The sequence below is a fragment of the Rosa chinensis genome, chromosome 5, assembly GCF_002994745.2.
Source record: "Rosa chinensis cultivar Old Blush chromosome 5, RchiOBHm-V2, whole genome shotgun sequence".
Taxonomy (NCBI): Eukaryota; Viridiplantae; Streptophyta; class Magnoliopsida; order Rosales; family Rosaceae; genus Rosa; species Rosa chinensis.
This window is the reverse complement of record NC_037092.1, coordinates 28,309,847-28,326,672: the sequence shown is the minus strand read 5'-3', so window position 1 is coordinate 28,326,672 and position 16,826 is coordinate 28,309,847. Positions and strand designations below refer to the sequence as shown.

The 16,826-nt window shown below is 38.6% G+C and overlaps 2 protein-coding genes across 3 annotated transcripts; one reads left to right on the top strand and one right to left on the bottom strand.

Moving 5' to 3' along the window:
- The first annotated feature begins 7,954 nt into the window (after positions 1-7,954).
- LOC112164966 (CBS domain-containing protein CBSX5) lies at positions 7,955-9,677 on the top strand. Its single transcript, XM_024301336.2, has 2 exons — positions 7,955-8,387; positions 8,592-9,677. The coding sequence occupies exons 1-2, from the start codon at positions 8,053-8,055 to the stop codon at positions 9,469-9,471; spliced, it is 1,215 nt and encodes a 404-aa protein (XP_024157104.1). The 5' UTR covers positions 7,955-8,052; the 3' UTR covers positions 9,472-9,677.
- Positions 9,678-11,749: 2,072 nt separating this feature from the next.
- On the bottom strand, positions 11,750-16,608 carry LOC112165634 (PH, RCC1 and FYVE domains-containing protein 1). Of its 2 annotated transcripts, none has more exons than XM_024302221.2 (7): positions 16,258-16,608; positions 15,579-16,145; positions 14,678-14,890; positions 13,742-13,852; positions 12,866-13,234; positions 12,653-12,760; positions 11,750-12,419 (listed from the first exon to the last, which is right to left on the bottom strand). In XM_024302221.2, the coding sequence occupies exons 2-7, from the start codon at positions 15,912-15,914 to the stop codon at positions 12,078-12,080; spliced, it is 1,479 nt and encodes a 492-aa protein (XP_024157989.1). In that variant the 5' UTR covers positions 15,915-16,145; positions 16,258-16,608; the 3' UTR covers positions 11,750-12,077. The 2 variants fall into 2 exon arrangements, with proteins under 2 accessions (XP_024157989.1, XP_024157990.1); XM_024302222.2 differs by having other exon boundaries at positions 14,678-14,887; positions 16,258-16,603.
- Between the last annotated feature and the right edge of the window lie 218 nt (positions 16,609-16,826).

Here is a 16,826-nt window from a genome sequence, read left to right as displayed (position 1 = left end):
ACTTATGCCCTACCTTCGCTTATGGAAGAAGATTTCAATGAGATCTTCTGTTAAGCTTACAAGTCTGGAGGAGTGCCACGAGCTCCTGCCCCCATGGCAGTGTTCAGGCAAACAATGAATGATTGTGGATTGTATGATATGGGGTTCATTGGAAGCAGGTATACTTGGTCCAATAAGTACACAAAAGAGCGCCTGGATAGAAGCTTTCAGTCTGTGCAATGAAGGAATCTTTTTCCGTATAGTCGAACACTCACTCTTCCACCAAGTGAATCTCATCACTGTCATATACTTGTTGAACTGAGGACTGATGGATGCAAATTCAGAAAACCTGAGAGCCGATTTAGGTTTGAAGAGATGTGGCATGGGAACGTTGTTTGTACTAACATTATTCAACGACAATGGGCCTCTCCTACAACTGACAACATGCTCCATCAGGTTAGTCGGAAAATTGCTGCCACTGGCAAGCATTTGTTTAGGTGGCATGTCATTGACTTTCAGAAGCAAAAGGTGGAATTGAGAGTAATTCGAGAGAAATTGGAGGACATTATGCGAAGTCACTCCAGAACAATATGAGGAGCAAAGATTGCTCCATTTTCGACATAGTCAAATCCTCTCTCAGCAAAAAGTATACTGGAGACAAGGCTCTAGAGCTGTGTGGTTGAAAGACGGGGATAGGAACTTGTCTTTATTTCATCAAAAGGCCTAAAATAGAAGAAGTCAAAATAGCATCAAGGGTCTCCTAGATGAGGTAGGAACCTGGCAAACTGAACCTGCTGCTATCAAGAATATTTTGGTAACTTACTACATGCAAGTCTATCTTTACATCAGAGGGCACTGATGATATAGCTAGCCCTATCTGAAGTCTTTCGTGCTACCTCTATGAAAGTATTGGCATACATGAATGATGATTTGCTGTTGCCCTATTTTGACATTGAAATCAGGAATGCATTATTTCAGATGCAACCTTCAAAAAGTCCTGGGCTTGATGGTATGTCTCCCTTTTTCTATAAAAAAAATATTAGCATATAGTTAGGATGGATATGTACGTGTATTGCTATCCGTAATTTTCTCGACACAGGAGATATTTGGGAAGCCTCCAACTTTACACATTTTTGTCTTATTCCCAAGATTAAGAGCCCTATAAATGCTTCACATTTCAAACCTATTGCACTATGCAATGTTCTTTATAGAATCAGCTCCAAGGTAATTGCCAATAGACTAAAAAAAATGGCTTCCTGAGATTATTTCCCTATTACAGAGTGCTTATGTACCAGGAAGACTTATCTCTGATAACACTCTGGTAGCAAATGAGGTGGCTCAATTCATGTATAAATTGAGAACTCAGACAGAAGGCTTCTTTTCTCTCAAGCTAGATATCTCAAAGGCATATGATAGACTTGAATAGCCTTTCCTGCAAATGATTTTAGCTAAATTGGATTTTGACTTGAGGTGGATTAATATGATTATGAATTGTGTTAAATCTGTAACATATGCCATCTTAGTAAATGGGGAAGCAACTGAGGTGATTGCACCCACCAAGAGAATCAGTCAGGGGAATCCACTTTCTCCATACTTATTTATTCTTTATGCAGAAGGCCTCTCTGCCTTCTATCTCAAGCAGGGACAGCTGGGGTCATCAAGGGCCTAAAATGTGCTCGGGAGCTCCCACTCTGCATCACTTGTTCTTTGTTGATGATAGTTTTTTCTTTGGGTCTGCTACTATGGAAGAGTGTCAAACAATTCGGAGTATTCTAAATGTGTATGAAAGAGCATTAGGACAGAAGATAAATTTTCAAAAAAAGCAGTGTTGTTTTCAGCATAAATGTGTCTATGGAGATTCAGGAGTCTCTAGCATCCATACCTGAGGTTTAGAGGGTTGATGAGCATGATCGTTATTTTGGACCCCCTTTGAGAGTAGGCAAGTCTAAATCTGCAAAGTTCAAGTACATAAAAGAAAAGATGACAAAGAAGCTTGAAAGCAAGAAATCCAAAATTCTAAGCAGTGCGGGTAAGGAGACTCGCATTAAGGCAGTAGCACAGACCATGCCTCTTTACTCCATGAATTATTACTTACTACCTAAGGGATTATGTGATGATATGCACCAACTCTGTGCATCCTTTTTTTGGGGAGACACTGACACCAAAAAGAAAATTCATTGGAGAAGTTGGTATCGGTTCTGCTTCACTAAACAGGAGGGAGGTATGGGTTTTAAAAATTTATATCCTTACAATCTTGCCATGCTAGCCAAATAGTGTTGGAGAATTCTTTCTCATCCTCAATCCCTAATTGCTCAACTCTATAAGGCTAAATATTTCCCAAATTGTTCCTTTTGGGAGGCTGAACTAGGAGAAGCTCCTTCTTTCTCCTGGAGAAGCATTCTTGAAGGTAGACCAATTTTAAAAGCAGGAGTGAGATGGAGAGTTGGAGATGGTTCACAAATTAATGTCTGGCAAGATAATTGGATTCCCCACTGCTCTCAGTATGCATTACAGCATCCTCCAAACAATGATATTGATCAAGTGGAAGATTTAATTAATTCACAGAACATGTCATGGATTTCGGCCTCGGTCCATCTTCATTTCCATCCTGAAGCTGCAGCACAGGTTCTTGCTATTCCTTTAAGTCGACGCACTTTACAAGATAAGATGTACTGGTAACCAGAAGCTCGAGGAATACTCACAGTAAAAACTGTATATTGGATTGCTCGAGAACAAGTGTTAAATGATGCCTTGACTGCTACGTCAACTGGATATCCCTTTAAACCATTGTGGAAGAAACTGTGGAAAGCCAAAATACTTGGAAAAGTTCAAATTTGCAAGTGTATGGCGTGCTTGTCATGATTTGTTACCTATAAGAGACAAATTGATGCTCAAGGGTTATGATGGGGATCCTAGTTGTTTACTCTACCAGCATTGATTGGACGACACCAAACATCTATTTTGTAATTACACCATTGTGACTGAGCTTTTCTCAAGGCCACCGTTCCAGTTACACAACTCCTTGCAGCTCAATCTGCCTTTCAAATAGTGGATGCTTGAGAGGGCATGTAGCCTGAAGTCTGAGGTGTTTGACAAACTTCTAATGATCATTTGGTCGATCTGGAAAAATAGGAATACAAAGTTGTGGACTGATGGATAAGTAAATGAACAATTTCACCCGCTAAGAGCAACTCTAGCAACTTTCTCATATTTGAATTTTTCTCTACGTTAAGGAAAAGTAAGTTTTTTTTTGTTTTTTCTCTTACAGGTTCCCTATATCTATCCCCATTTTAGGGATAGTGATGAAAGAGAAAAAAAAAAATTTCTAAATTTACAGCAATCTCTAAAATAAGGAATCTGTTGGAGTTGGAGCAAAAAAATTATGGAGATTTTAATTTTTGCTTTCCTATAATACAAAAATTACAGAGAAGCTGTTAGAGTTGCTCTAAGAGCAAAGCTTATCGAGACTACTAAACCTGATCACCACATTAAACCAGTCCTTATAGAGCCAAAGAAGGCTTCAACACTTGGTTCAGTCATACGGCGAAAAAAGGCCACAAAACTTATTGGCGAAGGCACCTCATGTATAGAGGAAGCAGTGGTTCCTAATGAAATTAAGGAGGTAATTTTTTTTTATCTCATTAACAATTATGATATAAATTCGTCACAACATTGCCAAAAACTCTTGTTTGAAAAAAAAAATGGTCAAATTTAATTTTCTAGTTTTATTCCAAAAGAAATTTCATTTTTGAATGAGTTTATTAGAAAAGTTTGTAATTATTACTTTATCTAGAATTTCAAATATTTTATATACATAATCTATCTATACTATCATTAAGAGAAGAGAGTTTGTTAGCCAAAACTAAATTTTTTTACTTTTATACCCTTAAAATATTAAATAAATTTATATATCCATCTAATTGTCAGGGAAGAAAAAGTCAAAATTTAAATAAATAATTTCAAAATGTATAATATTATTTTTCATAAATTAACTACACACTTCTAGATTGGTAACCACCCACTTCTCTACACCCATAGGGTGTGTGAGCAGTTTCTAGTATTAGTTGATTCAACTAAAGAGTTGCCCAATGCATTTGTCGATTCAAAAATGCGGGATTCAAAAATGTCCCAAATGATGAATTGACTTTTTAGTTATGTTAATCTATTTTTGTTAATATCATCTTACACTGTGATACTTGATGGATCAAAAAATTTCAAATTTTTGTTTTTTTGTTTTTTCTAGAAATATATATAGTTTTCATTTTTTTAAGTAAATGAAAATTTTCATTAACAATCGCAGGCCAGAACGACACTTATAAATCTTCCAATACGGGAACTATGTACCATTCATTTGTACATCGAATCTCACTTATTCATGGAGCCTAACAACTATAACATTACCCTACAAAAAGATAATATTAAGTGAAACTCCCTTCGCCAATGCGCTCAATTACGGTACTTCAGGAGTTCCATTATCAAGATGTAAAAAAATCTTATAGTTTGCAGGCAGAAAACAACTACCTACTTTTAGCTCAGATTTTCTCCTTAAAATATGACGTTGGGCAAGGAGGTATGTTTGGATAGGTCAGACGAAGAGGACAAGCTTCCTCATATTGCTTCTTCTACTTTGGGGGGTTCTTTTTCTTTGATACCAACAAGCGCCCCCTCTTCTTGGCTATAGGCTAGCCTTCATTTTCATCCTGCATTGCTTGTACCAAAGTATTGTTACGTCCCTTACCTTAATTTACCGGTTTACTAATCATTTAGACGGTAGACGACAACTATTCTTACTTTTTACTTTTGTTTCGAACTTTTAGTGGACTAAAAAGTTGACTTTTTGTTTCATTCATCATTTAAGAAAATTTTCTTTATGAAAGTTGTAGAGGACGTTCAATCAAGACAGTGGACACGTGGCACGTTCGATGAGAAAGTTATGGTCTAAAACCTAAAAATTATTGTTTCGAAAAATTTACTAAAAATAGCCCATTTACCTTTGGTAAGTTTCCATTTTCAGAAACTTACCCCATGCCGCTAACCATTTTTCTCTCTGTACAACCCGTGAACCCAACTCGACCCCCACCAGAAACCTGACGAATCCTCCGTCATAGCGCCACCTCAGGCCGCCGGACCTGCACCATTCGGTTCGCCTCTTCTCGTCGGTTCGATTTCCGGCCTCAGACTCCACCAATAGGCGGCAACGATGAATCAAAGAGTTTAAGTTCTCGGCTGACCCGTTTTCTTCTTCCGATCAGTTCTCAGTTTCTCGGCCTCCTCAGGCGGCTCCACTAGTCGGGTTTTGAAGCTGATCCTTCTTTTTCCAACCATTCAATTAAGTATCTTGCGCCGACTCAAAGCAAGGAGGCAGAATCAAAGAATTGAAATTCTAGGATTTTTCCGATTCTTTTTTAGGTGATTTCCAAATTTTTGGCTTCCAGTTGGATTTTGTTGTAGTTTTAGGAACGGAAGGGGTTGTTGAGAGGAACATTTCGGCACCTGTTTTGTGATCCAATTTACGGGTTGACTCGGCAGCGCATGTGCCTCTTCTGGCCTTCTGCCTTGGCTTATTTGATCGAGCTTGGCGATACGAAGGTGTTGATATGAATTTTGTGGTGATTGGTGAACTTTTGAAAACGATCGGAATTTCATAATTTTCGTATTTTTGATTTATAATTCGAGGAGATCCGATCATTAAATCGTCCTTATTTTTCATTCCGATGCTAAAGTAATTAAGTTGGTGAAACTCTTGAAGTTTGGGTTGATTCTGATGTGATTTCGGAGATTCGACGAATTACCTGTGCCAGGGGTTTTCAAGTTTCGTTTTAAAATCGTATTTAATTTTTGAATTATCATTACTAATTGTAATGGTGTACAGGATGATGTACTGAGCCATCGTTCAACGAAGATCCCTATGCTTGGCCTCATTAGCCTTATACTATGAGTGAACATTTTCTTTTTAAATAATATGCATGCAATAATGTTTCCTAAATAATCGTTTATTTATATCTTGTTTTCGGAATATGAAATTTTGGCTTGGTTTATTGTTTTGGTATTCAGTGATTATTTTTCAGAATATGAACTAAATTTGGTTATTGGCTTGATCCTCGATCATCATTTTTGGAAATGTTTGACAATTGTTTACTTGATTTGAATTCCGTCATGACCTTCGGATCCTATGCCATACTTGTTGTGAGCATGTTACCATGCTAGCATGTCGTTTCAATTTTCGAGGCGATGTGACTATTACCTTCAGGGTGGAGTAACGAAAGCCCTTTTATGCCTTTGTGGTGATGTGGTGCTGCCTTAGTGGTAGTATCATGAAAGCCCAGTACCCTATCCACCTCTGTGGTGTATAGGTACATGAGTATGGGAGTACTTTTAGCCTGAGAGGCCTTTACCCAAGCTTGGGATACTCACTTGTATGACTTATACTTATTCTCCTTGTTCTACTTTTTACTTGACTAGCGGGACTAGTTCAATTTTACTTGATCAGCGGGGCTGGTCTAGATTTACGAGTTATAGGAATCCTCGGTTTTCTTTCGATGCTTATTCTCCTTGTTCTACTTTACTTGACTAGCGGGGCTGGTCTGATTTTACTTGATTAGTGGGGCTGTCCAAATTTACGAGTTATCGGAATCCTCGGTTTTCTTTCACTACTTAACCAGTGGGGTGACGTTGGTCCGAATTATAAGTTTTCAGTTTTCACAAATTTATTATTCTTTGAAATATTTTTCTTCAACACTTACATGCATCATTGATTTTACAAAAGTAAATATGGGAAAGTATTAAGTTATCATTTTTCGTTTTATTTCAGATTATTTATTTTCGTCCACTCACGCTAACGTTTTTCAATTACTTTCCCTCAGGCCTTTCGGTTTCAAATGCGTAGTTTGCAGATTAGCAGGTTCAGCATAGTAGGATTTGAGGCATAGCATCTACTACGGTTCTATTTTGATTGTAGGCTTCCTATCAAACCTACCTATATCTTGATTTCTTTTACTCTGTGAGATTGCCCTGATAACCTGTGGGATTAAAGATTTTCAATTGAGACTTGTATTTTTGTAATTGGAGTTGATGTGATTTGGGGAGTAGGGTGACTCCAGGAGTTAAGGATGGTGTTTGATATTAAAAGTGTATATTGTGATTTCTACAGGTTTTGGGTACTCTATCTTTAGGGATGATTCTTCCGAATTGGAAGTGTATATTGTGATTCCTACAGGTTTTGGGTCAAGCGCAAATTCTTGTCGCGTAACGTCACAAAAGCATTTGACGAGTGTAGAATATGCTTTTGTCGCGTAGCGCAAAAAAGAAACAGTTGTTTAGGCCATGTGCAATGTAGCCATTGGTTGCTTTAGAAATTTGAAACCAACCGTCACTAAATATGGATGATTTGTTTCAATTAATGAGGAGATCTAACTGTTTTGAAGTAATGTAATGTATATATGTATAACAGTAATTCCGATTCCTTGGACACTGGACGTTCGATAAAGTAGTCCACATTTACGATTTCGTTGGTTGTATTTTCATAATGTATTACTACTATTTATTTACATCATATATTTATCATTTACAATAAATAAATTAATAGAATGTTCAATGAACGGTAACTGATCCAATAATTCAGACACAAAGGATGAAAACAGAGTGAACAGTGTGCTGACCCAATAACCTAACAGGTAAACTTACTTTAATACGTATTTTTTACTCTCGTTCATGTTCATGCCCCCGACAGATTAACAAAGTACAGAAAAAGGGATGAATGCTCACCCCTTGCCCTCTTACCCCTTGCCTCGGCTCAAATGGATCAACAACATGCTCTAAATCTGGTCTCTAGTTTTGCAATTTGTGAGATAATTCTTTTGTTTAGTATGGCCCCCACACCCATTTTGTACGTATGTTACTACCTCCACATTTTTTCCAAACTCTCTGACCTCACCAAATGTATCGTTCTCCTATAAATACCTCCCCACTATGACCACCATCATTACTCCACAACCTCACCAGCTCCTCTGCTTCTTTTACATCGTCTTCTTCAACCTTTCCTCCTCACTTCTCCATTGTTTCCTTCCGTCTTGCATGGCAGTGAGCTTCTTGAGGCACGAGGTATCCGACCTCTGTCTAGCCAAGCCGGCTCTGAGGTCCCTGTCCGTCTCCGCCACCGTCGCCGATGCCTTAGAGGCCCTCAAAACCTCCGAAGAAAACTTCCTCAGCATTTGGGATTGCAACCACCACTCCAAAACCCTCGCCGGCGAACAGTGCCGCTGCGTCGGGAAGGTCTGCATGGTCGATGTGATTTGCTACCTTTCCCAAGATGCCAACCTCGTGTCTCCCTCCGCTGCTCTAAAGGCACCCGTCTCTGAAACCATGACAGAGACTGCAGGAACCGTGATGCACGTAGAGCCTTCTTGCAGGTACTTAACCAATCCAACCCATCTCTCAGAAGTTCTGGTTTTACTCAAATTCCGGGCTTTTTACATTTTTCAGTTTCATTTTGGCTGTGTACAACTCATTTTGATACTTGTCCCAAAACTAATCTGATTTTATTTAAAAGTTTTCAAATTTGGTCACTTGTTTTGGTTAGTACAGTCTCTAATCTCTGTTTCCTCTGTTTTCAGCTTACTAAAAGCCATTGATCTAATGCTCCAAGGAATCCAGAACCTGGTGGTACCAATCCAAACCAGGCAAAGCAGCAACTCAAGAAGAAAGCAACACCCAAAACCCATCAACAGCACCACAAGCACCATCCACAACGGACAAGAGTTCTGCTGGCTCACACAGGAAGACGTAGTCCGGTTCCTCCTCAACTCTATTGGGGTCTTCTCACCCCTTCCTGCTCTCTCAATCGACTCACTCGGCCTCATCAACACCGCTGACATCTTGGCCATCAACTACCACTCCCCGGCTGACTCCGCCGTCCGGCTCATAACTCAGTCGCTGACACAACAAACCTCAGTGGCGGTTGTGGACATTGATGGTGTGTTAATCGGCGAGATCTCGCCTTTTACTCTTTCCAGCTGTGACGAGTCGGTGGCTGCAGCCATCGCCACTCTGTCATGCGGAGAGCTCATGGCCTACATTGACTGTGGAGGACCCCCTGAGTACTTGATCAAGATTGTGACTGAGAGACTCAAACAGAGGAAATTACAAGGAGCTTTGGAGAGTTACTCATCAAGTACTTCAAGTTCCAATTCACCAATGTTTTCTTCTTCTTCTTCTTCATCATCAGATGAGGAGTCCTCAGTATATCCAAGTAGCACCAGAATGGTGAGGTCTGGGAGGTTCAGCAGGTCTAACAGCTACTCAGCTAGGATGGTGAGGAGGGCTGAGGCTATAGTGTGTCATCCCAAGAGCTCGTTGGTGGCTGTGATGATTCAGGCAATTGCTCACAGAGTGAACTATGTTTGGGTTATTGAGGATGATTGCAGCCTTGTGGGGATTGTCACTTTTTCTGGGATGTTAAAGGTTTTCAGGGAGCATTTGGAAACCATGGGCTAGAATGTGGAAGAGGGTATTTGGTTGTAGGTTTTGGGTAGTCATGTTTTGAGGTTTGTGTGGATGTGAATAGGGAGAGAAATCTTGGTTCTCAAAATTATCAAGTTTGTCTTGCAATGTTGGGGACCTGGGATTTGTATGATTCTGTATGTGATCTTTTCTTCTTTTCCAGTTGGGATCTTTATTTTGCCTATTTTGGCATTTTCATTATACTTTTTGAAGGGACAAAAACCAGGCTCAAGGCAGCTTAAAACATTTTAGTATCTTTAGTGCTAAATTATTTTGTTTTCTTGTTTTTGGGTATATCTATTTGTCTGGTCATGTCAAGATGCTTATGTCATTGACTCTCAAAGTTTGGGTTTCTGGTGTATAAAAGAATCAAGAAAGTTTGGGTTTCTGGTGTATAAAAGAATCAAGAAAGTTTAACACATGGCTTCTGGTTTTCAAAGATTTTTGTCTGTGGAGAAGATTTGTCAAACTACTGTGTTGACAGCTCATGGGACATGTGGCCTCTTAAATACTACAAAAAATACATGTGTAAACACATCAAACAAAGCATCAATTTTTTTATTTTTTCTTGGAAATAAAGCATAATTCTTTTGTTTTCTTTTCTTTTCTTTTCTTCTATAAAAAAAAAAAGGCATAATTCTTTTGTTTCAATCATTTTCATTTCCCAGTCTTCAGCTTTGTGGCCTTTGGCAGATTCCCAATGTGAGCAGAGACTAAACTCATGGAATTGGAATTGTATGGTAATGACAACATTTGCAGCGGAAGAATGTGTTATGCTGCTACTGCTATCCTTATATATTGATTACAGAACTAAACAAAAGAGCAGCAACTAAAAAGATAAAAGTCATGGTGAAGATTGAAAAGCAAGACTTTTTCCTTTTCAAGACTTTTACCATGTTTTGAAAGTATACCTGACGATCGAGGAACTCAGAACATCACATAATTTGGAAATCAACAGTCTTATCTGTAGTATGCCAGATTCAAAACTAGAATCTGTTTCTCAATAAGTTGACACACAATTAGACATTTAAGGAAAGTATATAATATACTTGCTTTCTATTTCTAATATGAGGTATAGACTTTGGAAAGTTAAAGACTCATTGATTGAAGATTAATCCATTAACAGAACAGAAGGGCACATTGTTTATTTCTGCTACTCAACTACTCAAGAGTGGACAAATTAACACAAAAGCTCATGAATGCTTGTTCAGTTGTTCACAATTGGAAATGCCAGAAGCTGGTGAAGTTTAATCGTGGTTTCAATCAGAGCTGGCTGGTAGGTACTGTCTCATTGATACTGCCTAAATAATACTGAAAAGGACTGGGAACTGAAAATTGTACCTCCTTTCTGTTTTTTTAAATAAAATCCAAAGTGACCAGATGTACAAGTTAGGTGAAAACTTATTACACCTATGGTGTGAAGATACCTAGAAATGAAATTATCAAGCAGGTGGAGATTAGACACAGCCACATACTAAAGCATTTAGCAAGTGGGTTCCATAAGTAAAGTTATAGAAGTGTCAAACATCAATTACCTTCAGACTGCCTATATTGATTTGGATTTGTATGAGTAAAACTATTTGGACTATATACTTCAATACTTGATCATATCTTTAATAGTGGTGATGTAACATTACTCCTTGGCTATATCTCTCATCTTCATCATAGCATTTTCTTTGTCTCAAGTTGTTTGTATACCTGCTGGGGAATGCTGATCATTGTACTTCTTAACCAAAGAAAAAAAATTCTGAATTTTGAACTAGATCGAGTGAGACTCAAACCCCTTTGAAGCAAGATCCAATATGTTTTGAGGGCAGCCCCTTTTGTACCGATTGGCAGTAGACCCCCGAGAATTAGACCAACTCCTTGCGATTAATTAAGGATCCTTCGTCTACCATACAACAGGTTGGTTACTATTGTACTAACTATGATGTACTGGTACACTAATGTATTGGAAATTAATTTCCATGTTTTGATCTAGTGTAACTATGATGTACCGGTTCTCTACTCCTTTGGTTATTTGTACTATGTACCCTGGGAATTCACAAGAAATAACCGAGTCCCTTTGATGGATTGGATTGTGTTCTGGTTTTGCACACATCTAATACAAAAATAGATTATAAGAAGGACCAGTAACTGAAAGACTTCCTCAACAACTATGCAAAAATAAATCCAAATTGACAGCACAAAAGAAAGTCCAATCATTTTAAAACCAGTCGCCCCTTAAATGAGTTGTTAAAGACTTCAAGTCCAGTAACTTACAGATGGAAAGTTGAAAGCAACTGAAAGAAGCTTTATTGGTAGGCAACTTACAGATGAAATCCAGTGGCCAATGAAGCTGTAGCTGAAACTCTCTTATGGAATCTAATTTCCCACAACAAATACACAAAAATCAATAACAAAAACTACTATCGTGTTACACACATAGCACACTATACTGATACAAAAACTATTTACCTACTTACACAGTTACAAGTTTGTCGACAATCTCTTAAAACAAGTTTGTCGACGATCTCTTAAATGCCGGTGAAAAATCTAATGGTGTTCTATTAGGGAAGAAAATCATACTGCTCCATAAAACAGATGGCATCTCCCTGACGTCAGAGGTTTTCTGAAACAAGATTCACCTCATCAGTCATTTCTGCTATAAAAATTTCAGTTGGTTTGAGGCATGCTCTCAGTGTATCGTGCCCAAGTTGTGCTCTTTCATTATCTCCGAATCCAAAGAGTTGTCCAGAGTTAGTGATAGCAACAGTATGGTACAGCCCAGTGCTAATCTGAGAAACATGATGAGGTCTTAAGCTATCAAGGATGCGAGGGCTCAAGATTTTGTCAGATAGTCCCCTGTCTGTAAACCCAAGGCTACCAAACCCCATCCAACCACAACCATATACTAAACCATTATCCATTAGAACAAAGGTCTTCCGTTTTCTTGCACACACCTAGAAAAATTCAATATGTGATTAGAGCAGAGCTATGGATTTAGAATGAGAAGCGCCTCCTGAGCATGGAGAAAAAAAAGAGTGCATACTTGGGTTCTTTTCAACAGGTATGCAAGTTTTGGAATATCAAGTTCATTGTTTATGTAGAATTGCATCCTTTTTTTACAATTTGGGCCAACCTAGCACAACAAGGCATAAAATAACAAAACTTCGTAAAAGGAATGAAGCCAAACCTGCACGGCCAGCTGGCTTTGAACTCTGCTCAAGAGTTCCGGGGTAGTCTTGTCAATCTCATCCCCATGGCCTAATGCACCACAGTACCCTTTACCCCAGGTATATACCTGCAATTACCATAGAGAAAGTTAGAATGGTTTGTATGAGAATTCAAATACATGCCAAGCAAAAGCACAAAATGTGGAAAGTTCATCTTTGGTTTAGATACTAACAAATCCACTGGAATCAAGTGCCACTGCATGCTCGTCACCTGCAGAGACTCGAACTACATGAATACCCTTCCTTCTAAATGATTGGATTGCACGTGGTTGGAACTCATCATGCTGCTCTCCATGGCCAAGACATAAATTAGAACCTGACCCGAAAGAGTAGACTACTCCATTGTCAGTTACAGCTAAGACGTAACTCGGACCAGCAGCAACCTGAATTATGGAGCCAATTTGCTTGAGAAATTCAATAATTTTGGGAGTTGGGCTATCTGTGGTGTCTCCATGACCGAGTTGTCCATGTGTATTGGCCCCACATGTATAAACATGGCCTTGTCTTGTAAGGAAAGCTGTAAAATTAAGCCCTGCAACAACCTGAAACAAGTTGTAGGAAGAGGGTTTTACAATGTCATCGAAGAGGGAAGAACAAAGAGGAATTTGCACAAAAGAAGTTGTAAGAAAACTCATAAGGATACAACACTATGCATTGAAATCAATGGAAACGAAGAGGTCTATTATTGCATCATTAATAGAAAAGTAACATAGACTCAAGTTTCAGAAATTGTTGATGTGAGCTTGCGGCTAGTAAATTTTCAGGATGAAAAGCAGAAATATATCGGAAGAATGATCAGAACTAGACCTTTAGGAACTCTACATTCATAATACTATACCAAGCTGACAACATGCTCAAATTACACAATCATTTCAATGATTTAGAGTTTCCTGTTATTGACATGAGAGGTCAAGACTCCCACCATAACTTCCACCAGTAAAAAGTCTATCATTTGCCGAGAAAATTGGATGATGTCCATCACTTATGCACTTGTTCACCTATATTCAAAACCTAATTCAAGTACCTATAACAATTTTGATAAAACTTACCTGCTTGCAAGGAATTCCCTTCATTGCCTCTACGAGCCTAGGCCTAAATATTGGCCGGTTTGTATCTTTATGCCCACAACAAAATGACGAATTGTCCCCACATGTGAAAACCTGTATCATTAAGAGGCATGGCATATGTGCTTATACCAAACTTGAACTCATAATATAATATGTCAATGTCAAAAGCAGGATGATCATGCACAACTGTCTAAAATATTAAGCAATGCAGCTTCCATGCAAATAACAAGACATAGGTACATCATTACTGCATCAAGGAAACTATTAGAAGGCTTAGAGCTACTTAACATGGGAAAAATAAAGTAACTTTGGTATATAAGAGGTATACAAGATACGGAGAATAAATGGCATATAGTTCCAGAAAGTAGTCATGTTAAGATTAGATAACTAGATATAGATAGCAGAATCCCAACCAAACTCTAAACCTGGTTTCATGATGAGATCTTCCAGGCTAACACACATTTTGCCTCAACAGTTCTACACCTATCTCCACAATAATCTATCATAGGAAGAAGACCCCCAAGTCATGGGTGTCATATTGTTCATAGACATCTATGAAAGCATAAAACAGAAAGACAAAAAATGGAACATGCAGATTCTAAATGGAACTGTATAGCTTCAAATACGAAAGCAGGAACATTATTGCTTATGAATTCATGTTTCAGGTGGAACGACTCCATGTAAAGAATCAGTCTACATTACTGCCTTCTCTGTGATGTTAATTGACAGTGTCTAAACCCATATTTCATTTATTTTACCTAGTTTTAGCCATCCTTTGCCCCAAAAAAAAAAAAATCCATACTATCACCTGACATCAAAATCATTGATCATTCACTGCCAAGGACAAACAGGACATCACAAAAGTTGCTTCAGATCAAAATAAGGTAGAGCAGTGATGAGGCATGAGCAGATACTCACCTCTCCAGATTGCATAACAAAAGCAGCATGGTTGTGGGAGGCTGAGACTTGGACCACATGTGCTGGAGATGGAAAACTAATCCGGGTAAATGTCACACATAGTTTAGTCTCAGGACCTTGGCCAAGAACACCACATAAGCTGGAACCACATGAGTAGACTGATGAATTGCTTATTAGCAGAGTGTGATACCTTCCAGTGGTAATATGCATCTGCTGATATAAACAATTTAAGTTAACAAATCTTTTTTGCAGCATTTAGCAAAAGTGACCCAAAAATAGTACAAAAACTTAACAAGTAGCATAAAAATATGAAGACTATTACCAACGTCAACAAATAATCAAGCTATCTCACAAATCCGAAAAGAAGAAACCCCAAATACAATTCAGATCTTCATTTTGTTGGCAGATAAACTAAATCATGTGATTTTCTGTCAAGTCCCATTCCAAATGGTCAGGCTATGGTAGGCAATCTTATATATTACCGTTCCTGGTTGTTTTCAAATCTATATCTTACTTCTCATTTTACTTCAAATGAAAAGAAACTTGGAAAAGTTCTCAAGAGAATAACATGCATGTATAGGCAGATAAGATCTTAAAATTAAAAATAACAAACAAAATCTACTGGCTAGTATTAACATAGGCAAGAGAATGGAATGCCACACAACGGAGGCAGGTTTCGTTCTGAATCTTTCACGTGCATAACAGCTATTATGAAGGTAAGAATTTGGAGAACTAGGTAGAAAAAGAGACTATAACAAACTCCATTTAAGTCAATATGGTAATCAAATGACAATGTAATCAGTAACTCGACAATTTATAATATGCATCGCACAATATTGCTCATTCCTTCAACACCTCCTACAACAAGCAAATCAAAATTTAAAAAACAAGAAAATAGTACATTGCCTGCTGAAGTCTCCACCATGTCAGACGATTGCTCCACGGATTGCAAGAACCTCAAAATCCTCTTCCACTTGCCACCGCACCGCTCAAACAGCACTGTCTGAGCATTCTCTTCCATTTTAGCATATACAGAATGGGAAATACACAGCTGAAACGCCGCATAATCCACCAATGACCGAAACTTGTGAGGATACAACCCCCCGCTCCCTCCGAAAGTCCTAGAAGTCGACTCTAAATGCAAAAGATCAACGGCACTGAGGCTCCCGGAGCACAAGATTTCCAAAACCAAATGTGTCGGCAAGTCCTGAATTGAAATAGGCCTATACCCCGCCATTATACAGATGTTAAATTCAAAGCAGTAGGGAGTGTCAAATTTTGAGGCGGAATCGGAGGCAATTAAGGCAACGGATAAAGAAGATGTTAGAAGGGAGAAAAGGGCAGCAAATGGAATACAAGAAGGGAGGCCTAGATGAAAAATTATTGACAGCTTTTTGGTACACTGATTGGAAATAAAACATCAGAAGGGTCGCTCAGTATCACAAGATTACCAATGACAACCTTTTACCTGCAAACAATCAAGTAAAAAACAATCAAACAAGAGCAGTAATTCATTCAAATTCAAAACGCCTTGATTATAATCGTAATTGAATGAAATAAATTAGTAACGGAAACTTTACCAAGAAGGAAAGGTGGGATCTTTGATTTTTGGTTTTTGTTTTGGAAACTGAAAGATTGAAAATTGGAGCTGGGAGCTTGTTGTAAATAAAGATGGGGGTAATGGGGTGTCGACTTTTTCGAGTTGAAGCGAGAAAAGGGGGAAATAAAGTTGGTGGGCTATGAGGCTACGAGCTCTGTTTATGGGGTGTGACTCTTAAAGGAAACCCATCATTAAATTAAAGAATTGGGTAAAGTTTGAAGGGGGGGGTTGGTTTATATTTAGGGGAGGGAGAGAATTGAGTGTGATGGAATATGAAATGGGAGAATTGGGAATGGAAGCAAAGCAGCAGAGGAGGAGGAAGAAAGTGGTGTGTGATTGGATGGGTGATGGGTTTGTTTGTTGTTCTTGTTTCTCAGCTGTCGCGGATTTGCTGACACGTGGAAGACGGTGGGTGCTTCCAAATTCAAACTTCCAGGTCACCCAGTTGAGAGTTGAGTTCTGCCGAACGTGGAACAAATGACTGCAGCGCCGGACTACTCTCGGATTGCTTGTAAACACAATACACGCGCCACCGTGGGATTGTGAACT